General features: G+C 41.4%; 1 protein-coding gene across 1 annotated transcript in view; it reads left to right on the forward strand.

Moving 5' to 3' along the window:
* Nucleotides 1-27,361, forward strand: part of RYR3 (ryanodine receptor 3) — a 1,291,138-nt gene that overhangs the window by 317,770 nt on the left and 946,007 nt on the right. Inside the window, 5 exon segments of the mRNA XM_029600192.1 lie at nucleotides 5,782-5,886; nucleotides 9,654-9,757; nucleotides 10,612-10,692; nucleotides 19,421-19,580; nucleotides 26,474-26,621. Coding sequence (XP_029456052.1) covers nucleotides 5,782-5,886; nucleotides 9,654-9,757; nucleotides 10,612-10,692; nucleotides 19,421-19,580; nucleotides 26,474-26,621 — 598 coding nt within the window.

Consider the following 27,361-nt stretch of genomic DNA (forward strand, 5'->3'; position numbering starts at 1 on the left):
CGAGGGCTTGGCCCCTGGGAGGAGCTCAATACTAATGTGGCAAAGTATGCCTGCATCTGGTCTTCAAGAGGTGCTGTCTTCAGCTGAATTCTGTGCAGGAGACATGACAACTAGTGGGTTTGGCAGTGTAGAGGTGTGACGGCAGTCAGTCAATCATATTCCGATTCTAAAGTCCTAGGATATGCACCTAGCAATGGCTCCCTCTCTTGTCACCCTTCAGCCCAGCAACCAACTTCCCCTCCCCCAATACTTAAAGGAGTGGAACTTGAAACATTATGGCTCTAAACCCTTTTATCAATGCTTGATTTCTCCCCCTCATCACACAGCCACTTAAATATATTAAAGCACAACTTTTATTTCCTTGTGTTTTAGTTCCACAACTGAGCTAAGAATTTACTTCAACAGATCACAGGGTTTAGCATCAATATGAGGTTTTTCTATTTGTTAGGGCCTGAGACAGAGTTAACAGCTGAAAGAAACATTTAAGCTTGCTACACACAATTCTTTTAATCTTTAGTAAGGCTGCATCCACAGATTAAGGTTCCACAAACATCCCCTTCTCTGGGCTTTCTCCAGTGTACTTCTTTAATCAAATCTGCAAGAATTTAATTAGTACTTTCCATCCCCCCAACTTGCAGCTTTTCCTAGCAGACTACCAATTAGGGCAGTTCTGCAAACTGCAACCTTTCTGCAGCAGTGTTCTGGTTTTAAACATGCAGTTTCCCTTAATAAGCCACCCTTCAACATAACCTTGTTAGTTTCAAACACCCTAGAGCAGTACTATTGGTTCAAACACAGTTTTCCTGGCAGGAATTCCTTAACAATACTCTACCGAGATGCGCCCAGTCTGTAGCTGTGCTGGATACCAAACCAAACTTCTTATAGGGACAATTTCTCAACAATAAACCTAGGAATAATGTCAATGTTTTCTCCCACTATGTTCTGTTATCCCTGCTGTTACACTTTCTCTCTCTGGTTCAAGGAGGACCTTTCACAGCTAAAACATTTCCCAAGCAACCCTCCTTATAATCTCTGTGTCTTTGAGACTTTAAATCATTGCAGTGTAGAGATGTGCATCGTGCCGGCGATCGTTTCCGCTTTCTGTTTCATAAAACCGTGGGAAATTTCGTATCTCCCGCGGTTCGGTATTTTTTTTCCGTGGCGAATCGTTTCCGGGTTAGTGCGCGCTAACATAAAACTGTTAGTGCGCACTGACGGGAGTTAGCGAGCACTGTTAGTGCGCACTAACTCCCATTAGTGCGCACTAAATCGAAAAACAATTTTTCACGAAAATTCATGGAAAATGTGACTGTTTATCGGTTGTGCCGATACATGACGAATTAGAAAATGTTATACAATATTTTAATTAATAAAAAAAGTGATGCACATCCTTATTACAGCGTGACAGTATAACTGGTGACCAAAGAACCCACAGCTCCTTCATTAATAAGTTTCTCAATGCAGCACAGCTAAACTTGGTCTCCCTGTTCCTTTCATTTTAACATAGATATTTAACAGACCTGATTATATAGTAGAGATGTGAATCGGAACAGGAATCGGTTCGGATTACGGTTCCGATTCACATGTGGGTTTTTTTCCATTGGGTCCGATCGCGGTTTTATCGGCTGCGCCCGAGCCGATAAACAAAAAACCCACCCCGACCCTTTAAAACTAATCCCTTTGCTTTCCCCACCCTCTCGACCCCCCCAAAAAACATTTTACAGGTACCTGGTGATCCAGTGGGGGTCCCGGGAGCGATCTCCCGCTCTCGGGCCGTCGGCTGCCACTAATAAAAATGGCGCCGATGGCCTTTGCCCTTACCATGTGACAGGGTATCTGTGCCCATCTGTCACATGGAGGGAGCACTGGATGGCTGGCGCCATCTTTAAAAATGATGCCACCAGGTACCTGTAAAATGTTTTTGGGGGGTCGGGAGGGTGGGGGAAGCAAAGGGATTAGTTTTGAAGGGTTGGGGTGGGTTTAGGGGTTATTTTTGTGTGCCATTTTTCCTGCCCTCCCCTAAAACGATAAGAGAACCACCACGATCAATATCGTGGGGTTTTCCTATCGTTTCGGGGGAGCCCTCGATTTCTGACGATTTTGAAAATATCGACGATATTTTCAATCGTCCGAAGCCCGATTCACATCCCTAGTATATAGCTTTCCCTAAAGCCAATCTTCAGTAATTAACTCAAGACAGTCGCATCCTGGATAAATATAGCACTTAACTGTTAGTAGCAGTCTGTCCAGTCAGTCTCAGTCTCATCAGAACTCTCCTCTGTCTCATCCATAACTATGCTAGAGAGGAGCTACCAGGAACTCATTGCTCTCCCTCTGCCTCTGTGGGTCTATACCAGTGTTACTGCAGACTAGGGATGTGAATCGTTTTAGGACGATTAAAATTATCGTCCGATAATTTTAATATCGTCTTAAACCGTTATGGAACACAATACAATACAGATTCTAACGATTTATCGTTATAAATCGTTAGAATCGTGAGCCGGCACACTAAAACCCCCTAAAACCCACCCCCGACCCTTTAAATTAAATCCCCCACCCTCCCGAACCCCCCCCCAAATAACTTAAATAACCTGTGGGTCCAGCGGCGGTCCGGAACGGCAGCGGTCCGGAACGGGCTCCTGCTCTGAATCTTGTCGTCTTCAGCCGGCGCCATTTTCCAAAATGGCGCCGAAAAATGGCGGCGGCCATAGACGAAAAAGATTGGATGGCAGGAGGTCCTTCCGGACCCCCGCTGGACTTTTGGCAAGTCTCGTGGGGGTCAGGAGGCCCCCCACAAGCTGGCCAAAAGTTCCTGGAGGTCCAGCGGGGGTCAGGGAGCGATTTCCCGCCGCGAATCGTTTTCGTACGGAAAATGGCGCCGGCAGGAGATCGACTGCAGGAGGTCGTTCAGCGAGGGTTCCGGCGCCTCGCTGAACGACCTCCTGCAGTCGATCTCCTGCCGGCGCCATTTTCCGTACGAAAACGACTCGCGGCGGGAAATCGCTCCCTGACCCCCGCTGGACCTCCAGGAACTTTTGGCCAGCTTGTGGGGGGCCTCCTGACCCCCACGAGACTTGCCAAAAGTCCAGCGGGGGTCCGGAAGGACCTCCTGCCGTCCAATCTTTTTCGTCTATGGCCGCCGCCATTTTTCGGCGCCATTTTGGAAAATGGCGCCGGCTGAAGACGACAAGATTCAGAGCAGGAGCCCGTTCCGGACCGCTGCCGTTCCGGACCGCCGCTGGACCCACAGGTTATTTAAGTTATTTGGGGGGGGGGTTCGGGAGGGTGGGGGATTTAATTTAAAGGGTCGGGGGTGGGTTTTAGGGGGTTTTAATGTGCCGGTTTTTCGATTTTTCGATTTTTAACGATTTTTAACGATTTTTCACGATATTTTACCCCCCCCAAACGGCAACAATACGATTCCCTCCCCCTCCCAGCCGAAATCGATCGTTAAGACGATCGAGGACACGATTCACATCCCTACTGCAGACACCTCTTATACACTGCTACCACTAGTGAAGAGAGGTGTGACTAGCCACACCCATAGACCAAAAAAGAGTCATGAGTTTGGCCTTACTTCATTTTCTGCCCCTGCTAAAAGTGAAGGCAGTAAGGCTTCTATGTAACTGCAGCTGCATACATAAACAAGCAAGGCAGCACTCAGAGTCAAGGCGTAATCAAAGAGACACATCTTTTATTTTCATTCGCCGAAAGGAATCTTCAGCAGATCTCAGCCCTTCATATTGCAGGTCAAATAAGTGTACAGGCCAATTTCTAAGTAGAAATGTAATAGACCCCGGCAAGTGGGAGCTCTCTCAAAAAGGGCACATGTCAAATAGATTTAATGACAACACATATGAATATGCAGAATTTGCAGAAGGAAAGAGCAAGGAAGTAAAAGGATAGACATACTAAAATAGACATGGCCAAAAGGGGTTCTGCTGTATGTTTTCCCACCATGACCCCTGATAGGCTGCACTTTAAAAAAAAAATTGAGAGAGAAAGGTCTGAAGTAGTGCTAATAGGGCAAGGAGATCATGGTACCTGGACCTTTGGAGGTTAGCAATCAATCATATTTTCATATTTTCAGGAGAAAGGGGGCTTCTCCTTCAAGGACCGATAGTAATTGAGTCCCCATCTCCTTTCTGTCTTACAGCATGGCTCATGAGAGGTCAATATTTGTATAGGAGGGATACTCACCCTCAGTCATCTCCACTTTATTAAAGGCTGGAAAAAAATCAACCTGTATTGCATATATACAAGTATGGCTTGCATTTGAATCACTTTGTAAAGAGGAAAATGAGTCACCCTGGTAAGCAAATAGGTTGACAATTTTAGCCTTTCTTCAAAAGGGGCTTGACAAAGGTTTATCATTAACTCCTTAATTGTATAAGTAGCAGCAATTACATGTTACAGGAGTAGAGTACAAAAATGTTTCTGTTGCCTCCCATCCAGATGTGGTGTATTTTTTTTTAAGGAGAGTAAAATTATAATAATTAAAAAATTGATCTTCCATTCAGATCAATTATTCCTCATTGGCGTTTAAATTTAATAATAAAGGTTTTAGGTTCAGCTCCTTTCAAGTCAATTAAAAAAGCTTCAGTTAAGGATCTATCTCTAAAGACAGCATTTCTGGTAGTCAAAACTTCAGCCAGACGAATCTCAAAGATTCAAGTATTGTGTTGTAGGGATCCATTTCCAAGGTTTACAGATGAATCAATATTGATTAGGAAGATCCTTTCATTTTTACCTAAAGTGATTTCTGTTTTTCATCTCAGTCAATAATTCTACCAACATTCACAAAATATAAAGGCTGCGATAGCAAGATGGCTAAAGGAGACAATAATATCAGCTTTTATATAAAAGGGGGAAAGGCTCCTGCATTAGTCAGAGCTGCTGGGCAGAGGTAGGTGCAGTTAGCCCACTGAGTATTTGTAAAACAGCCGCATGGTACTTTACATTCCTTTCCAAAACATTACATGATGGATGTACTTGCTAAAAGAGGTACTGCTTTTGGAACATGAATTCTTAAGGCGGGTTTAATGTCTTCCCACTCAGAATAATTAGGCTTTGGTATTTCCCAATAACTCTGGACTGGTGTCAGAGAAAGCAAAGAAAGGAGAAATTTAGACTTATCTGATAATTTTCTTTCCTTTATTTCTGCTACACCAGTCCAGAAATCCACCTGGGAAGGTAAAGGTAAATTAATTAATCAAGTAATTAATTTATTAAATAAAAATAAAGAAAATGTTTAACATATTACAATGAAAAAAGATAATTTTTTCGCATTTGAATGAAGAAGAGGATCTTTTTTAACATTAATTAAATATATAAAGTAGTTACAGTTAAGAGTTTGCTGATGTTTTATAGTTTATCTATTTATCTTTTAGCTTTGTCAGTAGGATACTGATTTGTCCAGGTTCTGTGCACCACATGTATATTGGTTATGGTATAAGTACAAAAAAACCCCTCTGCCTCCATCAGCTGGAAAGGGCATTAAAACCCATTCGTTCTGGACTGATATAACAGATATAAAGATAATTATCAGGTAAATCTAAATTTCTCTTATGAAACAATTTTCAAAACTGGTTCACCAAGGCAAAATGTTTTAGTTGAACTTGCTCTCAGTGTACACACTGACACTCATCTTCAGAGCAAGCTTTTGTGCAACAAGAGGATGAGAAATCAAAGGTGGAAAACAGCAGATGTGTGCTGCCTGACATCGATAAACTAGATCCTTTGTCTAGAAATGGGCATGACAAATTCTCCTGCTTCTTCCAGATTGTCTTACCTCCTTATCTTGAGAAGATCAGGGATAAACTGGCAGAAAATATCCATGAACTCTGGGGAAAGAATAAAATTGAACTTGGTTGGACTTATGGCAAGGTAAGGCAATGTCTCCTACATACATCTCTATACCAGCCACTTTAATAAACTTGGCCTTTTAGGGCATATTTAGAACATATTCATACACAAATTTGGCCTCTCCCAGTAGTGTGTACCTGTGCTTACATAAACATGGTCTCTCCCACAGCATACCTACAATATGTAACATGGTCTATCTTGGGGTATGTCTACAGCATGTTCATGCAGAAACATGATCTCTCCCAAAGGAATCCTTTGGGGTAGTGTCTCCAAATTGGTTTATTTTACGCATAGCTACAAGATAACATGGAATAGACTTAGCTTTTGGGTACTTGCCAGGTTCTTATGGCCTGGATTGGCCACTGTTGGAAACGGGATGCTGGGCTTGATGGACCCTTGGTCTGACCCAGTATGGCATTTTCTTATGTTCTTATGTAGATATACAGATATACAGTGTAAGATATACAGATATACAGTATAAATTCTCTCTATTTTCAACATCATATGATAACTTCTGGCCATAATAAATTCACCATCACTTACTTGCTGTGAGAAAATTTTTCAAAGCTTTTCCTGTGGGTGAATAGCTGTTTACCCATAGGAAAAACATCACCGAAAATCACCCAGCCCCAGTGTGGGTAAAAGTACATGCATTGGAAAATGGGTAGAGTTGGAGTAAAGGGGGGTAAAGGGAAGGAAAACCTGTGTAGATTTTCAGTGGCTACGTTTGCACCTATTTTGAAGCAGGTACAAATGTACATGGGTACATTGGACCCACTGTCCCCTCAAAGGCCAGATTTTCAAAGGAAAACTCTGTCCATGGACGCGAGCATGTAGATTTTGAAAATCTACCCTTAAGGCTCAGCACTAATTAATTTTTATCTTAGGGTCCCTCCTGCATTCTCTTGATGTGTGTTATTTCGTTTATGTTGATGATATCCAGTTGTTTTTTCCATGAGAAGGCACACCTTACCTCCACGAGGGACCGAGCCTTCTCTATCGCCGGGCCTACCCACTGGAACGCACTACCCGCGAACCTCCAGCTTGAGCCTTGTACCAATAAATTCAAATCCAACTTAAAAACTTGGCTCTTCAAACAGGCCTACCCCGAATAGATATTCTGCTCCCTTAACCCATGCTGCGCCAACTCTTAACCTGATACCTGGTATAAGTTATGTTACAATGTTCTTCTAGTTTTCCTTGTATTTATTGTGATTGTAAGCAGCCCATTGCTCTTATTTTTCCAGTTCCATACTATTTCTCTGTTCCTATTTAATCCCATCCCTGTACCTGTTCAATGTAACTTCTAACTTCAGTTCTGCTGTAAACCAATATGATGTAGCTACTAATATCGGTATAAAAAAGTGTTAAATACATAAATAAATGTTATTCATTCAGATTGTTTTCTGAAAGATCTTTTAGGGAGGCCATGACTAAGATTAGGAATTGGCTTAACAACAATAGCCTCTCCTTAAACAAAGGAAAAACAAACTTTTATGGGTAGGACCATGACCTTAGGAGAGACTATGAAAGAATCTATTAGTTTGGATGAACTTTCGTTATCTATACTACCTGAGGTACAAAGTCTTGGGGTTTTTCTGAATTCTCAGTTAACATTTAAGTCCCTTATTAGACATGAGCAAATCTCAAAGGCACCCTACAAGTCCCACCCCTCAAGAAGGCCCGTCTCACAGCAACAAGGGACCGTGCTCTCTCAATTGCTGGCCCAACTCATTGGAATGCCCTACCCACAAACCTCCGCCTGGAGCCTTGCCATACTAAATTCAGGAAAATGCCAAAGACTTGGCTCTTCCATCAGGCATTTCCAGACTAACTCCACGTACCTCTCTCACCCTCTTCTCCTGCTTCTCTGTTATCTTTGACTTGCTCCAAGTAATTTGCATTATGTAAATATGTAAATATGTTACTTCTCGAGTTATTGTTACTTTTCTAGTTCAATTTCAGGCTCCCCCTAGAGCCTCCTGCCCTCGGGTTTCTACTGTTGTCCCTCTCCCACCCCTGTTCATTGTATTTTCCACCTACAGATGAGATGTAAACCGATATGATGTGCATTCTAATGTCGGTATAGAAAAGCTGTTAAATAAATAAATAAATAAAGCAAAAAATACTTTTTATAAGTTGAAGATGTTAAGATCTCTGAAAAACAGCCTACCAGGGACTTAAACTAAGGTATGGGGGTCCGGAGGGTGAGCTAGGGTGGGTAAGCAGGGTGAATTTGAATCAGGGGGGAACTGATGAGGGGTTACTTTTGTTGACAAGGATTGGGTTTGCGAAGGGTTACTTTTGTTGACAAGGGTTGGGTTTGCAAAGGAGATCGGAATGTCGCCATGCAACTTTTATAATTCAATGTTTTTTTTTTTGTTGTTTACAGTTTTTCCCTGCTTAGCCACCTTGACAGGCAGGGGAGAGGGGTAGGTGGAGTTCTACCCAGGCGCCTGGGGTGCAGGATTTTACATGGTGGCAGTGGGGATTTTGGGCCACTAGTGGCCCTTTACATTTTAGCACTGGAGCATTGGGATATGTGTCAATGCCCCGATGCTCCGGGGAAAAGTTAGCTACAAATTCTAAGTTGCATGAAACTAGATAGAAATGAACTGCTTTGTGTGCATTTGAAAATGAAATGCATGCAAAACAGCTCTTTTCAATATGGGGCATGTTTTGGGGGGGTTGTTGTGAGCGAGGCACTTATTACCATATTTGGTGGACTTGCCTAGAAAAGTGTTAAATAAATAAATATAAATAAAAATATAATCAGATATCCTAAATATCATGCAATATTGCTGTGATAAACATATATTGCGTGATATACAACAATAAATACTTTTTTGAGCATTATTCGCTTATCGTAGCTTATTAAATATTCCCCATAGTTTGCTGAAGATCCTATGATAATAAGAGGTTATATCTGGAAGCCTATACCTTTGATGAAGCAACCAGCTTGTTCTTCTGCCCTAAAGATGGCTCATAGTATTGAATTGTGAGGGAAAATAACAAAGAGCACATCAGGGCCCCAGAAGAGAGTGCAGAAAAAATCCTATGCCGAGTTCAATTCTGCACTCGGGGTGTCAAAAGGAGATTTGATATGAAAGTGAAATTACAGCAATCCCATTGCTTCTATGGCTAATTGGAGGTGCAAATGGGAAGCCAAATCAATTTGTATAATCATCATTAGTCAACTGAGAAAGAATTATTTATTTTATTTATGTATTTATTTTATTTAATAGCTTTTCTATACCAATAACCGTTTGAACATCATATTGGTTTACAGGAAACAGTAATGTTTACATGGAACAAATGTTAACAGTAGAGTAATAAAAGACAGAGGTCAGGGGGTAAATAAAAAGAGTTAGGAGAAATGCTTTAACATATCTGTGTCTTAAAAAGGCCACCAAAGGCTACACAATTTTTTCGTGGGAGCAGAAAAATATTGCAGAAATACCTCACCATGGTATTTGTCTCCTTTTGTGATAAAATATTGCGGCGTAGTAAATGACCCCTATATTGTATGCCATTAAGCAGAAATATATGTAAGCATTCAGTCAGATACCAGAGATTTATTTTACTTGTTCTCTGGCATTACTGAGAGTACTACTGTTCTGATCTTCCATGAACAGTAATTCTTTGGAGGAAATCTTTGTAAACACCTCTTGCTGTAATATGAAGTGTGTTGGTATTCCACAAGCCCTTGTGGCAGCAGTAACCAGATTGATTTTGCTGAGCGTGGTATTTTCCATAACCATAAAATATTTTCTGCTCCTTCACTCCAGGTTCGGGATGACAATAAAAGGCAGCATTCCTGTCTAGTGGAATTTTCTAAATTACCAGAAACAGAAAAGAATTACAACATCCAGATGTCCACAGAAACTATGAAGTGAGTCTTGGATGTAGGAAAAAGATATATACTACTTTGCATTTATTCATTTAATTTTTGTGTCTGCATCACCAATGTAGTTCATTGCAATTTCCTTAACAGTCAGCACTGTGTGATCTTTTAAGCTGGAGAAGGCAGCTAGAACTGTTGAAATTTCAAATGAACATTATCAAGTGCTCACTCAGTTGGGAACTCTAACTTTGCCTAAAGTGTTGGATAGAATTTCTAAAAAAGGCACTCTTTCTAAACAATGTATAATACCAATATGATTTTTATTCATAAGAAGGGAAAGGAAGATATAGATCCCCAGCATCTACTAGAGGGACCCCACAGAGACCTCTCAACATGGCAAGGAATGCAGATTATTATATGTTCTCAAAGGCAGTGACTCAAGAAATGGCCACATCATTAAGGTATATCATTTCCATGAGTATACTCCTCTTGTGGCTTCTGATAAACACTTGTCATGAAATCACCATAGAGAGGTTTGGATGAATGGTCTTCACCAACATCAAACTCATCATTGGCCAGAGGAGCTCAGCAATACCCTCTTCCCTCCAAGGTCTGAATATAATATATTCACACAGTGATTTCACTGGCATTATGTACTGGAAAAACAACCCCAAACACAGTAATGTACTGTGTAAGATCATGGACCTGGTGTTAATAGAATACCACAGCGCAGAGGGTTGAAGAAATAGTGATCTATCATCACTATCCATTCTTTAAATCCTGCATTTTTCACTGTAGTTATTAATTTCTTTTGTGATTATATTGTGCCTTGTTTTGTTGTCTGTGTCTTTTGTAATGAGTTCTTGGCATATGTAGTAAATGATTGACATTTTCTGTCCTAGGACTCTGCTGGCCCTTGGATGTCATATTGTTCATTCTACCCCAACAGCCGAAGATTTGAAGAAAGTCAGACTTCCTAAAAAGTGTGTATGCAAATAGTACAAACACTATATTGCCCATATGCCACATACAGTGTCTGTTCATCTGTTCCAGAAGAGTTGAACCCCATTATATAATTAATTTATGTACACTAATTGCAGACAGCCCAAGCCTTCCTGACTGACTGCACTCCTTCCTGTGTTCCAAATAGCCCTAGTGGCAGGTGAAGCATGTTCGGGGAATAAGAAGTATGGCTCCTGAGCACAAGAGCCTCATCTGCATTACAGAGACTTCAGATGGAAGAGCAGATATCAGGTGGGGGGGATGGATAATTACAGGGATGATCGCTGATGGTTCTGCCTCTTGCCTGTTCTGTGGCTGCTGAAATCTGGAGATTCCAGAGGGCCTTCTGTGGGTATCCAGGGGTACTGCTATGATGCACATACTGCCCCCTGCAGGTTGCAGACAGATAGATTATCTAGTAGTCGAACAGGCTTCTTCGTTATTTATTTATTTATTTATTTATTTATAAGCTTTTATATATCGACATTCGTGGGTACATCATGCCAGTTTACAATATAACTGAAGGAGGAAATTACAAAATACCAGGGTGGGGGGAGAGGGAGCAGATAGGAAGAGAGAAGGGGCAAGAGAAGGGAGGGAAAAACAGGAAGAGGAGAAAAGGAACAGTACCTGATGGAAAACAACAGAAGAAAATAATTAGTAGCATTGCAAAATTATATACTCAGTAACACTGTGGATAACCTTATATAAATTATACACTCCAAAAAGTATTATATAAAATAATAACAAAAGGTATTATATACAATAATATACATTATCTTTAACTAGTACATACAGGAGACACTGTGGGGTAGATTTTCAAATAGCGCGATTTGGCGTACTTTTGTTGGCGCATCAGGCGCCAACAAAAGTACGCTGGATTTTAGTAGATACGCGCGTAGCCGCGCGTATCCGCTAAAATCCGGGATCGGCGCGCGCAAGGCTATCGATTCCGTATAGCCGGCGCGCGCCGAGCCGCGCAGCCTACCTCCGTTCCCTCCGAGGCCGCTCCGAAATCGGAGCGGCCTTGGAGGGAACTTTCTTTTGCCCTCCCCTCACCTTCCCCTCCCTTCCGCTACCTAACGCACCCGCCCGGCCCTGTCTAAACCCCCCCCTTACCTTTGTCGGGGGATTTACGCCTCCCGGAGGGAGACGTAAATCCCTGCGCGCCAGCGGGCCGCTAGCGCGCCGGGACGCGACCTGGGGGCGGGTCCAGAGGGCGCGGCCATGACCCCGGACCGCCCCGGGCCGTAACCACGCCCCCGGGCCCGCCCCCGAAATGCTACGTCCCGCCCCGAAAACGCCGTGCGGATTGGGCCCGCCCCCCGACACGCCCCCTCGGAGAACCCCGGGACTTACACGAGTCCCGGGGTCTGCGCGCGCCGGTAGGCCTATTGAACATAGGCGTACCGGCGAGCAGGGCTCTGAAAATCCGCCCCTATATATGACATTACAAATTATGGGGTAGATTTTCAAACAGGGCGCCCTCGCGTACTTTTGTAGGCGCATCAGGCGCAAACAAAAGTACGCTGGATTTTAGTAGATACGTGCGTAGCCGCACGTATCTGCTAAAATCCTGGATCGGCGCGCGCAAGGCTACCAATTTCGTGTAGCCGGCGCGCGCCGAGCCGCGCAGCCTACCTCCGTTCCCTCCGAGGCCGCTCCGAAATCGGAGCGGCCTCGGAGGGAATTCACTATCGCCCTCCCCTCACCTTCCCCTCCCTTCCTCTACCTAACCCACCCCCCCGGCCCTGTCTAAACCCCCCCCTACCTTTGTTGGGGGATTTAAGCCTCCCGGAGGGAGAAGTAAATCCCCGCGCGCCAGCGGGCCGCTGGCGTGCCTAGATGCGACCCGGGGGCGGTTCCGGAGGGCGCAGCCACGCCCCGGACCGCCCCTGGCCGAAACCACGCTCCCGGGCCCGCCCCCGAAACGCCACGGCCCGCCCTGAAAACGCCGCGCCGATCGGCCCCGCCTCGACACGCCCCCGACATGCCCCCTCGGAAAACCCCGGGACTTATGCGAGTCCCGGGGCTCTGTGCGCGCCGGCAGGCCTATGTAAAATAGGCGCACAAGGCCCTGCTCGCGTAAATCCGGGCGGATTTACGCGAGCAGGGCTCTTAAAATCCGCCCCTATGCGTTCAGAAAGGCAACTATATATAGACTAGCAGGGTTGCTATAGGGAAAAGTAAGGTTTAAAGGATAGCGGAGGGGGGTTAATAAAAGGGGTATAAAAGGGTTACTATAGGGAAAAAGGTAGAGTTTAAGGACAGGGGAAGGGGAAAAGGGGTATAAATGGGAGTAAATAAGGAGGTGAAGAGAAATGGGAGACAAAACAGAGTATAATTAAAGGAATAAAGGAGAAGACTATGAGTAAATTAATGACAAGGGCTCTTTCTCTGAAGGAGTAGAGGGAGCAGGGGGACTATGTAGGATCCGGATCAGGGTAGGCCATTTTAAAGAGCCATGTTTTAACCCCTGTTTTGAATTTCCAAATGCATGGTTCTAGTTGGAGCTCAAGTGGTGCAGTGTTCCAGAGGGAGGGGCCTGCAATGGATAGGGCTCTTTCTCTGGTGGAAGTGTGGTGAGCACATTTAAGGGAAGGGGTGTAGAGGGTTCCTGAAAGTACGGTTCTAATAGGATGATTGGAGGAGCGAATCGAAGAGCATCCTCAAGCCAGGAGTGATTGTGGCTGTGCAGGGAGTTGTGAATAATGGTGAGGATCTTGTATCTGATGCGGGAGGAGATGGGAAACCAATGGAGTTCCTTAAGAATAGGGGTGATGTGGTCGGCTTTGCGTGTATTTGTAAGGATTCTTGCCATAGCATTCTGTAACATTTGCAGGGGTTTAATAGTAGAGTAGGGAAGGCCTAGAAGTAAGGAATTGCAGTAATCCATTTTTTATAACATTGTCGCTTGCAGGACTGTGCGGTAGTCTTGCGAATGGAGTAGGGGTTTAAGTTTTTGAGGATATGCTTTATTCAATTTTTAAATTCAAAACAATAAATAAAATTAACATAAAAAGGCAATAAACAGTGAACAATTCAGGCAAACTTATTTTGAATTTAAAAATTGAATAAAGTATAAATTATAAAGTTTTTGAGGATATGGAGGATATGGAGCTTCTTGAATATGTAGGATATGGAGCTTCTCGTATGTGGCAGAACTCACTAAATCTACCCCACCTGCCACAGATGAACAAGACAATAGCAAATGCGAAGAACTCGCCCTCTATTTCAAAATAAAATATCAAACCTCTTCCTATGCTTCCCTTCCAACCCCTCTCCAGCCAATCCGCTCCCCAAAAACCCCAACCTCAAATTTGAGTTTCTCGACTTAACCTCCACCAAGGAAATCAAATCCATTTAAAAAAAAAAAATCAAACCTGCTACACACACCTCTGTATCCCCACTAAAGCACTCCTTTCCATTCCCTCCATCATCGCAAAACCCATGTCCGACATAATCAACTGCTCCCTCTCCCATGGCAAAATCCCAGCCCCCTCAAACTTGCTGTTGTCAAGCTTCTTCTCAAAAAACCTACCCTTGACCCCACCAATCCTTCAAACTACCGTCTTTTCTCTAACCTTCCCTTCATATCTAAAATTATGGAAAAGATAGTCAATTCACAGTTCTCTGACTATCTGGAAGACCATAATATTCTCCACCCCTCTCAATTTGGCTTCTGTAAGTCTCGTAACACAGAAAGCCAGGACCACGGACAATGGACCACGGACAAGGGCATGGACCACGGACAATCCTTTATCCTTGCCCTTCTTGACATTTCATCTGCCTTCGACACTATCAGTCACAAAATCCTCCTTACCCTCCTAACTGAGATTGGCATCTCAGGCACAGCCATCCACTGGTTCTCTTTTGATGTACTTAATAGATTTTGCCTTTATGGCCGGCCACTTCTCAAATTCTTTCTTGGCCTCACTAATGTTTTATGTCAAATTTGCCAGAGCTTATTCTCTTTTCTATTTCCTTGTTTGGACCTGCTTTCTAGTTTTTTTAAAATGCTTTTTCACCTTTCACAGCACCATTTACCAATTCTGGCAATTATTTGGTTTCATTTGACCTTTCCCAATATATTACACCCATTCTATTTAAATTACATTGTTACCGATCAAATACAGAATAAAATATAAAATACTATCATTACTTCATACTCTCATAAACAATCAAGATACGATTTGGCTGTGCATTTCCTTGCGTTTCTACAAACCAACAAGAAATCTCAGATCTATGAGTAAAAACCTGCTAGAAGTCCCAACAATATGAACTGCTAGATTGAACGTCACACGAGAGAGGACGTTTTCCGTAGCAGGGTCCATATGATGGAACTCTCTTCCAAATGTTTTAAGGCAAATTACCGATGTCAAAGAATTTAAAAGATCTTTAAAAACACATCTTTTCAAAAGAATCATTCACAGTTATAAACTAACATCAGTACAATACTTCAGAGAATGCTTATTTACTTGATAGCTACATTTAGGGCCTCATTTTCTAAAGTATTGCAGGCCTGCGATACTTTAGGGAATGAGGGGCGGGGGGCCGAAATGGGGGGGCGGGCCTGCGCTAACTGGCAGCAATCGCACCGCCTCGGTGCGATCGCTGCCGGTTTCGCACCCAATAGCGCCACCATAGAAGGTATAGCTATTGGGCGCGAACTCGGACGCGAAAAGGGCCTTACCTTTTCGTTGACCACGGCGACTTTGTGGAGTCGGCCCCGGTGACGCCTGACTCCTCCTCTTCCGGGGCCGACTCCACCCCCATTTTGGTATCGCATGCGATAAGGGACATTTCACGTGCAAAATGTCCCTTATCGCGTGCGATTCGGGTGGAAAATGAGGCCCTTAGTTTTTTCAGCTACTTCTTGTTTTCTGGCTGTTCCTTGTTTTAGTAGTTTTGAGCATATGGAATATAGTTCATAGTATACTAAGTCGTTAAATATAAGCTTAGGGCCTAACATATATTTCTCTCCTACTGTTATGTATTTTATTTGGATTTGCTTTATTTATATTTATTTATTTTCTAGTTTAGTACATTTTAACTCTATATTTTAGTTTTATTTTATGAAGTGATTTATTTTAATATTATTGTAAACCGTTTTGTTCAACTTCATATTGTTAAAGAAGGTATAGAAATGTCTTAAATAAATATATAAATAAATGTTTGGAATAAATTTTGTCTAAGCTTACAAGATGGAACTGTTGAACAATTGTCATGCCTGTTACTCCTTTTAGTTACTTTCTTTCTTTCCTCATTTAATCATGGTCTCCCTTTTTAAAGTTAAATGCTATTGCAGTCATTATACTTAATTTTCTCCCTCTGGTGATTATTACTAAGTAGCCTCTCCACAGTTTTACCTTGAACCAGGTCATGCATTCTACAGAGAACTAGATCTACAATAGTTTACCTTCCTGTTGGTTTCATGACGCGCTGCTCAATGAAGAAGTTATTTATGGCATCTAGAAACTTTATCTCCTTAGCATGCCCTGATGACATATTCACACATTCAATATTAGGGCAATTGAAATGCCTGGGTAAAGTGAAACCATGCCCTGGGAATGCTCCCAGTGCTTCCTCCTTTTGCCCGGATAAATTGTAGGCTCTCAGAAGGGTGTGGGGGAAATGAGCCATCAGAATTTGTCTGCTTAACTCCAAAAGTTAGAGGGATAAACCATTTGAATATGGACCTCACATTATCTCATTGGCTGCCCTCTTTCCACTATGTCTCTTAGATGCTTTTGGGGACAATTTTCAAAACTATGTGGATTGTTACAAAATCCAAAGACACTTTTCCCCATGGGATTTGCACAATTTCTCAAAGGGAAAATGTACCCAGAGAGATTAGCATCTCCTTTTTCTGCAGACACCTTTTCATGAAAAAAAGAAAAGCGTAGTTTTTAAAATGAAAAATCACTAATATTGTCTCCTCAACCTAACCACACCTTTAATCCCACCTATTTCTCATACAAGTAAGTAAGTGTATTATTGATCCCTGTGAATTAGTTTACCCGTGTACAGGACTGGCAATTTTCTGACACCTAGTTACATGAGTAAATAACCATTTATCCAGGTAAATTACTTTTGAAACTTGCCCTTCCCATGTCCTTACCTTCATTTTTATCCATACATTATAACTCTCCAATCTTATTTTTAGACTTCTATTGTTTGCATGCAGAATCTTTGCTTTTTAATCCTATTTACAACCTGATTACTATTATTGAGGGTAAAATTCAGTAAGCCTGTTAGTGGACAAGTTATCTGGCTAAAGTTATTTGGATAACTTATCACGTATGTTCAGCAGGATAAACATCCCGCTGAATAAACTTGGCTAAAGTTATCTGGCTGCATGTAATGGGATAATTTAAAAACCTAACCAGCTATGTTTGAATATAGCCTTTTAGGTTATTAAGTAATATCCGGTCTTTTGTAGCCAAATAACTTACTACTTATCTGGATATCTTGAAAAGACATCTGGATAAGTAACGCTGTGAATTTAAAATAGATGTAGTATTAGGGTCTACAGTCTAGTTTTTGGCCTTCCCCTCAAACTTTCCATAATGTACCCTTCCAGTGCTGGAAGCATGAACTGTGTATAGTTTATGCTTCCAGTGCAGTTATGACAGATGCTACTCTTGAGAGCGCCAGGAGCGGATAAGTGCATATCCTGCTCCCAGCAGGGGTTTCAATGGTTCAGGGAGGTGGGGGGTGGGAGATGAGGCATGCCACATCTGGGGGGGTGGGAGAGACCAGTGGCACCGGGAAAGGGGCTTGGGAGGGGGGAGGGTTACCATCCACAGACCATGGCACTTTTTTTTTTTATTAAATTTAAAAGGGATCTGGGGCTATGAGGTGCATGGCCTGACAGGGCATTATGGAAAGTTTGTGGGGAAGGTTGAAAATTGGACTGTAGGCCCTTTAATACCTTTTCTTTTCAATTTACAATGCTACTTACCCAAATATCTTTTGAAGATATCCGGACACACAAGGCTGGATAACTATAGACCTACCTTGAAGCAGGTCTAAAGTTATATAGCTAACTTAGGCCTAGATTTATTAATCTGCAGTAAATATCACGTGTGATAGGAAAAGGGGCATCTTTTATGGTAATAGCCTATTGATGGACTCTCTACCTGGGTAACATCATGCTAGGTTGAGAGAACATTGTACAAATCTCATCGTTGTGTTCGTTTCCTCTCTCCGAAGGAATTCAAATCTTCTCAAGAGTGTACTGTTCTGTTCGTACATCTCACTCTGCATGTAAAAGTGGCCCCTAACCCCTACACTACTACCTAAACCTCACCTCAAGTTACGAGGTGAGCCTCCTAAAACAGCATAAAAAGCTGCTTACTATGGCACCACCCCCAGAGTGTCTCTCTCTCTCTCTCTCTCCTGCGAAAACTCAAGTTGATAAATGACCGTTAGCCGGATAAATAAACCACCCCAGAATGCCTCTTTTTTAATCTGGCTAAACTATAACTTATCCAGTTATAATTTAGCTGATAAGTGGCTAAATATTCCAAATTTGATAACATGTGTGTTACCTATCTAAATGACTTTTAAATATTCACTTCATTTTTTTTATCATTTGTATAGCATGTACTAGATACAACACTGTACAGACATATAGGGGTAGATTTTCAGACCTGTGTGCAAGATTTTATAACATGCTTGCGCAGGCGTGCATATGTTATAAAATTGGGGGTCGGCGCGCACAAGGGGGTACACAATTGTGCACCTTCCGTGCACCGAGCCAGTGATGAGCCGCACTGCCTTCCCCCGTTCCTTCCCAGGCCGCTCCGAAATCGGAGTGGCCTCGGAGGAACTTCTCAAACCCCCCACCCCACCTTCCCTTCCCTTCCTGTAACTGCCCCGCCCCCCCAGCACTGATAACCCCCCCCCCAAAAAAAAAAACATTGTCCTACCCTGTTGCGCCTGCCTTGTCTGGCGCAAGTTGTGCTCGCCGGCTAACTGCCGGCGCGCGATCCCCCAGCACAGCAGCAAATGGCCGCTGTGCCAGAAGCCTCTGACCCCGCCACTCCGCGCCCCATCCCTGCCCCTTTTTGAATGTCCCGGGACTTAGACGCGTCCCGGGGCTTTACGCTTATCGCCGGGCCTTTTTAAAATAGGCCTGGCGCACTTAGGGCCGGATTTTAAGAGATACGCATGGGCGTACATTTGTGCGCGCAACCCGGCACGCACAGAGGCCTTGGAGATTTTCTTCTGACATCTTATTTCTTGTTTCTTTGCTGTTGAAATGATGCTGTCTGCTCAGGAGGTGCCAAGGTTAATTGAACTGCGTACATCAAAATGGTGTCTAGTCAGAAAACTGACTAGACATAGAGATTTAAACAAATAAGAGGCTTGAGTTAGAAGAGGGAAACTATGATAGGAAGAAATAAACTAAGTGAGATATATGTGGGTTTAATTGGAGAAGGAATATCTTTAATCTAATTGGTAGCAGTAAATTGCTGGCTATTGGAGACAACCTGTATATGCTTTAGAGACAGGCTGTCAAGGTCCCTGAAAACAGACTTTCTGGTTGAAAGCATACACCTCTTCACAAAGAAGAAACAATGAAGTGGTAGATACTAGATTTACACTCTTCTTAGCAACAAGAGAGCAGGAATGCCTAGCTCAGATTAACAGCTTGTCATAGTGACCCTTTCTGATTCATTAAGCTATATTCTTGACTTGCAGTTACATGATGTCCAGTGGGTATAAACCTACACCTCTGGATCTTTCTGAAGTTAAGCTTTTGCCTGCACAAGAAGTTCTAGTGGATAAACTCGCAGAAAATGCACATAACGTTTGGGCAAAGGACAGAATCAAACAAGGTTGGACCTATGGAATCCAGCAGGTAAACTTTGCCTGTGTTTGTGTATTTAAAGTTATGTTGTGTTTTTATGTATTTTAAATTAGGTTTTGTGTATCTCCTGGAGCAATAGCCAGGCAATTAAAAAATGGGAATCAAATAAAACTTTGGACATAGAATCAGATTGTACTCCCTGGGGAGTTGATGAACAGTGGAAGATTGACAGTGATGGGTAAGGGTATGGCCAGTAAACCACTGACAGCACAGGGTGTGGTGATTGGTCATCAGGTTACTGACAGTGATGTGGGTGTAGCAAAGTAAGAGTTATTTATACAGAGGGCAATTTTCAAAACTATCTGGATTGTTGCAAGTTTATTCCCATAGACTTTCCACTCTATCTGAAAGGGCCTAGAGAAAAAGTGCATGCAGTGATTTGCACCTGCTTTTTTCTATGGATTCTTATACTTTGAAATTGCAAAACTACTGAGTCCACCTACTTTTCCCATGGGTAAAAGTAGGCACTTTGTTGATCCCTGAGTACTTTTACCCACATACAGGATGGGTAAGTTTTAGACTGCCTATTTACTTAGGTTAATGGCTTTTGAAAACTGCCCTTACAGTTATATAACACTTTTATTGAAAACACTGATAAACCAAAGAAGAGGCACACATTCAGTGGAAATTGTGTACTAATGGATAGTAGTGTAGTGGTTAGAGCAGGGGAGTTAAGAACAAAGAAACCTGGATTCAAATTCTGCTTTTCCTACTGATGCCCTTGTGATCTTGGGTGGCTCTTCACCCTGAAATACAAAACCTCAGGGTCTTTTTAATAAGCCACAGTATTTTCCCCAGAGAGAAAATATGGCAGTATAATAGAGTAGTAAAGCCTGCAGTATTTTCCCCAGCATAAAATACCATAAGAAAAATAATGCCATTGAATAATACCAGCTCCGCTAATCCACCTGGAACAGCAAAGGGGGGGGGGGGGGGGGTGTCAGGGTGGACAGGCTAGGGGAGGGGAAGGGGAGGGAGTCAAAGGACCCAGGTAGTAATTTTTGGATAGTGCTGTAACCTTTTTATTTATTTATTTTTTATTTAGACTATTAGGACCACCTGAAAGGGTGATGGGACAGGAAGTCTCTCAAGACCCCTTGCCTTTATTCTGTATTTTGGGGGAATATAAGATTCGCCATGCTGGGTCAGACCAAAGGTCCATCAAGACCAGCATCCTGTTTCCAACATTGGCCAATCCAGGTCACAAGTACCTGGTAGGATTTCTAAATTTAGTAGATTCTATGCTGCTAATCCCAGGGACAAGCAGAGGATTTCCCGTAGTCCATCTTAAAAATGGTTTATGGACTTTTCCTCCAGGAACTTGTCCAAATCTTTTTTAAACCCAGCTACACTAACATCTTTTACCACATCCTCCAGTAACAAATTCCAGAGTTTAATTATATGTTGAGTAAAAAATGTAAAATCATAGAAAAATGTAAAATCATAGAAAAATGACAGAAAAAGATCATATGGTCCATCCAGTATGCTCTTGCATCCAATTAATTTAGCATTATAATTCTCATAACTTCTTTAGAGATCCCCTGTATTAATCCCATGCTTTCTTGAATTCAGATACAGTTTTTGTCTCCACCATGTCTGCTGGAAGGCTGTTCCACACATCTACCTTCCTCTTTGTAAAGAAATATTTACTAAGTATACTCCTGAGTGTTGATTTAAAAGAGTAAACTAGGTAAATTCTTAAAGTGTGATTGAGTTCATAAAGAAATTTACAAACATTTTTAGGGTGTGTTAGGTTTATTCGAGAAAGCTAAGTACATTCTTAGAGGCTGACTTTCAAAACTACTCGCATGCACTGATTTACATGTGAATATGAACTCATACAAAGTTGCTATTTTATTTTGTAATCTGTACAGAAACAATTACACAGGTTCTATAATACGAATACATATGTACGCACAAATGCTCACATGTAAAAAACCACAAGCAGTATAACTTTGGTATACCTAGATAAATGCCGATTTATCTGGCCAAGTAGCAGTATTTACCTGGATAAGTTCGAAAAATGCTATTTAGATGGATAAATCAGAATATAGCCAGATAAGTGCCACTAGTTATCTGAATAAGTTCAAATTTGTCTGTCTAAGTAGTGGCAAAGGCACTACTTAGCCAGAGAAGTTAACATTCAGCTGCATATGTGAACATAAGACTTTCCATACTGAGTCAGACCAAAGGTCCATCAAGCTCAATAGCCTGTTTCCAACAGTGACCAATCTAGGACAATGGTACTTTGCAGGACCCCATGGGGTAGATACATTCCAAGCTGCTAATCCCAAGAATAAGAAGTAGATTTCTGCAACTCTACCTTAATAATGGAATTTTCCTCCAGGAACTTGTCCACACTTTTATTTTTAACACAGCTCTACTAATAGCTTTCACCACATCCTCTGGCAACATATTCCATATTATGTGTTGAGTAAAAAAATATTTTCTCTTATTAGTCTTAAATGTATTACCTACTAACCTCATTGTGTATACCCTGAAAAAGTAAACAACTGATTAATGTTTACTTTTTCCATTCCACTCATTATTTTATAGACCTCTATCATAACTCTCCTCAGCCATCTCTTCTCCAAGCTGACAAGCCCTAACCTCTTTAGCCTTTCTTCATAGGGGAATTATTCCATCTCTTTTATCATTTGGGTTGCCCTTCTCTATACCTTTTCTAATTTGCTATATCTTTTTTGGGATGTGGTGACCAGAACTGATCACAATACTCAAGCTAAGGTTAAGAACATAAGAACATAAAAAATTGCTATGCTGGGTTAGACCAAGGGTCCATCAAGCCCAGCATCCTGTTTCCAACATAGGCCAAACCAGGCCACAAGAACCTGGCAATTACCCAAACACTAAGAAGATCCCATGCTACTGATGCAATTAATAGCAGTGGCTATTCCCTAAGTAAACTTGATTAATAGCAGTTAATGGACTTCTCCTCCAAGAACTTATCCAAACCTTTTTTGAACCCAGCTACACTAACTGCACTAGCCATGTCCTCTGGCAACATATTCCAGAGCTTAATTGTGCGTTGAGTGAAAAATAATTTTCTCTGATTAGTCTTAAATGTGCTACTTGCTAATTTCATGGCATGCCCCCTGGTCCTTCTATTATCTGAAAATGTAAATAACCGATTCACATCTACTCGTTGAAGACCTCTCATGATCTTAAAGACCTCTATCATATCCCCCCTCAGCCGTCTCTTCTCCAACCTGAACAGCCCCACCTTCTTCAGCCTTTCCTCATAGGGGAGCTGTTCTGTTCCCTTTATCATTTTGGTTGCCCTTCTCTGTACTTTCTCCATCGCAACTATATCTTTTTTGAGATGTGGTGACCAGAATTGTACACAGTATTCAAGGTGCGGTCTCACCATGGAGCGATACAGGCATTATGACATTTTCCGTTTTATTAACCATTCTCTTCCTAATAATTCCTAACATTCTGTTTGCTTTTTTGACTGCTGCTGCACACTGAGCCGACGATGTCAAAGTATTATCCACTATGATGCCTAGATCTGTTTCCTAGGTGGTAGCTCCTAATATGGAACCTAACATCATGTAACTACAGCAAGGGTTATTTTTCCCTATATGCAACACCTTGCACTTGTCCACATTAAATTTAATTTGCCATTTGGATGCCCAATCTTCCAGGTTGCAACATGGAGTGATACAGATGCATTATAATATTCTCTGTTTTATTCTCCTTTCCTTTCCTAAAAATCCTTAGTATTATATTTGCTTTCTTGGCTGCTGGTGCACACTGAGCAGAAGATTTCAACATATTTTCAATGATGACAACTAGATGCATTTCCTGAGTGGTGACTCCTAATGTGGAACCTTGCATTGTGTAGCCATAATTTTGGTTACTGTTCCCAAACTTCATCACTTTGCACTTGTCAACATTAAATTTCATTTGACATTTGCATGCCTAGTCTCCCAGTTTTTCAGTGTCCCCTTGCAATTTCTCACAATCCTCTTGTGATTTAACAACTTTGAATAATTTTGTATCATTGGAAAATTTGATCATGTCACTTGTTCACATTTCCAGGTCATTTATATATATAGTCCCCTTTGAAACGATATGTGCATTCTAAAACAGTGGAGTTGCCTTACCAAGTAATAACTTACAATTGAGAACAAGACATTTGTGTGGATCTTTACTTTGTTCTGCACTTCTCCTGCTTACTTATTTGACTATTGCGTGCAAAATTTGCTCTCCATTCTTGCTTGTGGATTATCTATATGTTCAGCAATTTGTTCTTTGATCTTTTCTACCATTTTGCCTGATGCAGATGTCAGACTCACTGGTCTGTAGTTTCCTGGCTCATCCCTTGATCCCTTTTAAAAATTGGCATTACATTGGCAACCCTCCAGTTTTCAGGTACCATAGATGATGTTACTGATAGTTTATAAATATCCAATCACAGGTCCACAATTTTATTTTTCAGTTCCTACAGTACTCTGGGATGCATACCATTTGGGCCAGGTGATTTGCTACTCCTTATTTTGTCAGTTTGCCCTAGTATGTCTTCCAGGTTTACTGAAATTTGTTTCAGTTCCTCTGAATCATCATCTTTGAATATCATTTCTGACATGGGGATATCTCTTATATCTTCCTCAGTAAATACTGAAGCAAAAAATTCATAATGGTCCAATTGACTCCCTCGCAGGCTTTTTATCTCGAATGTACTTGAAAAAGTTTTTATTATGAGATTTTGCTTCCACAGCATGCTTGTTTTCAAATTCTCTCTTTGCCTTCCTTATTAATGATTTTCATCTGACTTCCTAGTACTTATGCTGTTTCCTGTTTTCTTCATTCAGATCCCTTTTCTATTTCTTGAAAGATGTTCTTCTAGATATTATAGCTTCTCTCAACTCACTTTTTTAACCGTGCTGGTAGTCATTAATCCTTTCTTCCACCTTTTCTAATGCATGGAATACATCTTATCTGGACTTCCAAGATGATGTTTTTAAACAATGTCCATGCCAGATCTTAACTCTTAACCTTTTCAGGTGTTCCTTTCAGTTTTTTCCTAACCATTTTCCTCATTTTATCATCATCATGTTTTGGAAAGTTAAATGTGTGCGCAAAAGATATACCCACATATTTATACTTCATATTTTAAAAGGATATGTGAGTAGATTTGACTTGTGTTAATTGGATGCTTTTACCCCCTGTAAGTTGGCTTTACATGCATAAGTCAGGGAATTTTATAACATGCGTGCAGCAATGAAATAACCAGTTTAACCAATTAGTCTACCAGTTCGCCCTATCTAACTACAGCTCGTGAAAACGCTCCTAGCTCTTCAGCCTGAAGCCCCCCCCCCCCCGCATTTCACCCAGACCCTATACCCAGTCATTTTTTCACTTTTAAGATATTTACAATCACTTATACTAGTAGATACTGAGCAGAAGTAAATATACGCAAGTAAAGACTTACATGCGTCACTTTGATAGGTTGTAAAATATCAACTTGCAGACATAAATGTTGTCCTCTCCCCACAATGCTTGTGGCCCACTCCTTTTTTACACATGAAATTAGATCATGGACCCTGTTTTATGCATGTATGTTGCAGTTTTTAAAATTAACCAATTAAAGAAAATACAAAATGTGTGTGACCCCTCTGAATATATCCAATCAATAATACCAAAGTAATCAGGGAAATAATACAGATATATAATATATATGTAATGTATATTTCCACAATTTCACTTGTATTTATTTTTTATTTATTCATAACATTCATTAATAAGCTTAGGAGCTGAAAGTAAGTTGTGAAATAAAGAAGAAAACCCCAAAAAGGTAAGGTTTAGGGGGTCGGGAGGAGAGGGGAAGAAGGAGAGGTAAAAGGGTAGGGAACTGGGGAAGACCGGAATGCGTCGCCATGAGGAAAGTGCAAAAATCCTCTCCCCCTTGCGCATGCCGACCACACATACGCATGTGGATCATAAAATCTGGCGCATATGTGCGCGCGGCCCACGTATTTCATAATATGTGTGCGCCGACACTGTGCATGTTATAAAATCAGCATGTCCATTAGTACGCACTAACCCAAAAATCAGCGTCCCCTGAAAAAAAAAAGCCCAAACTGCGGGAAAAACGAAATTTCCCATGGTGGCCCGAAAATGAAGCCCGAACCGAAGTGCAGTATCGCTGCACATCTCTACTTGATAGACTCTTGCTCTGACCCAGTATGGCAGTTCTTGCATTCTTAATAATTGTTCATGGAACGAGAGTTCTAACTGAAAAATAGTTCCCCTATTTAGTGGAGTGTTCTATACTTATTGCTTTTCTCCTTTTTTAAATTTAAGGACAGATCTTTGCTTGGGAGTCCCAGTCATTTGATGAGATAATTCCTTCTCATCAGAGAAAAGAAAGTTACTTACTTGTATTAGCTGATTTCTGAGGACAGCAGTTTAGCAGCCACACAAATCCCCACCCTCCCTCTTCTAATGTTGAGCTCACTAGCTTAATGACGGTACTGAGGTATGCTGCAAGCATGTTGCTTAGCAAAACTGTTGTGCATGCCCAGTAGCGTTAAAGAATCTATTGGAATGCGCTGAAAGAGGCTTTCTTGTTAATTGAAATCCGGATGATGGCATCCAGTTGTGTGATTGATAACTGGTCTCCTCAGAGAATACTCATTTCAAATAAATAACTATTTATTGCTAACATTGTATTAACTGGAGAATAAATGTACCAGTATTCTAAAGAGACAGTATATATCAGAGCACTAATAAGACAGTAACTGTACCAGTATACAGTACTTATAGGACATTGTACTAGAGTACTAATGGGAGAGTCAGTTTTAGCAAGTATCAACTTCCCAATGGAACAATATAATTATGTATCTTCTGGTCTTTTGAAGGACATCAAGACTAAAAGAAACCCTCGTCTGGTGCCATATGCTTTACTTGATGAAAGAACCAAAAAATCTAACAGAGACAGCCTCCGGGAAGCTGTTCGTACTTTTATTGGTTATGGGTATAACATCGATCCACCAGATCAAGAACTGGGTATGTTCCAACCATCAGTAAAAGTGATAATAAAAGTAATGGTAAATTAATTCTGACCTTCTAACGCTGGTTAAATCAGTTAAATCAGCAATCATTAATATACCGGTTCCCTTTTATCTCTCTCTTTATAATTAGCTACATGTGTATGTTTGTCACTCTGTCAGTCATATTTCACAAATCATATCTGCAGTGACTTTTTGGAACATTTAATAACCAATTTTGTTTACAATGAGATTAATTTTACATAAGTAGCCTCTGCTCACGCAATTGGTATTTTATAAAAGTAAAAAATATGCACATATATTCACATTTATGTGCTCATAAATGCATGTGAAAAGGTGGTCTATGGATGATCTGGCGCATGGCCAACCTTTATGCACATAAATTGCTATTTTAAAGGGTACGTGCATATATTTGCCAACTTACTCGCATATTTTAACACCTGAAAATTATCTGGCCTAAGTGATATTAAACATGTTTATTATGAAGTACTGACTAGGTGGGAGGTCTAGGTGAACTGGGGTGAGTTCAGGCTGAAGAACCAGGAAGGTCTCAATGACCTAGAGAAAGACTGAGTGAACTGGGGGACTAATTGATAAACGGGTTAATTTCATTTACATGTGCATGTTTTAAAATTGGCTGAGTTATGAGCATAAATCGGGACTTACTACTTTGCTTTTGCACATAAAATATATAATGGTAACTTTCAAACTGCTATGCGTGCACAAATGAGCACGCGT

This window comes from Rhinatrema bivittatum, chromosome 4 (genome assembly GCF_901001135.1).
Source record: "Rhinatrema bivittatum chromosome 4, aRhiBiv1.1, whole genome shotgun sequence".
Taxonomy (NCBI): Eukaryota; Metazoa; Chordata; class Amphibia; order Gymnophiona; family Rhinatrematidae; genus Rhinatrema; species Rhinatrema bivittatum.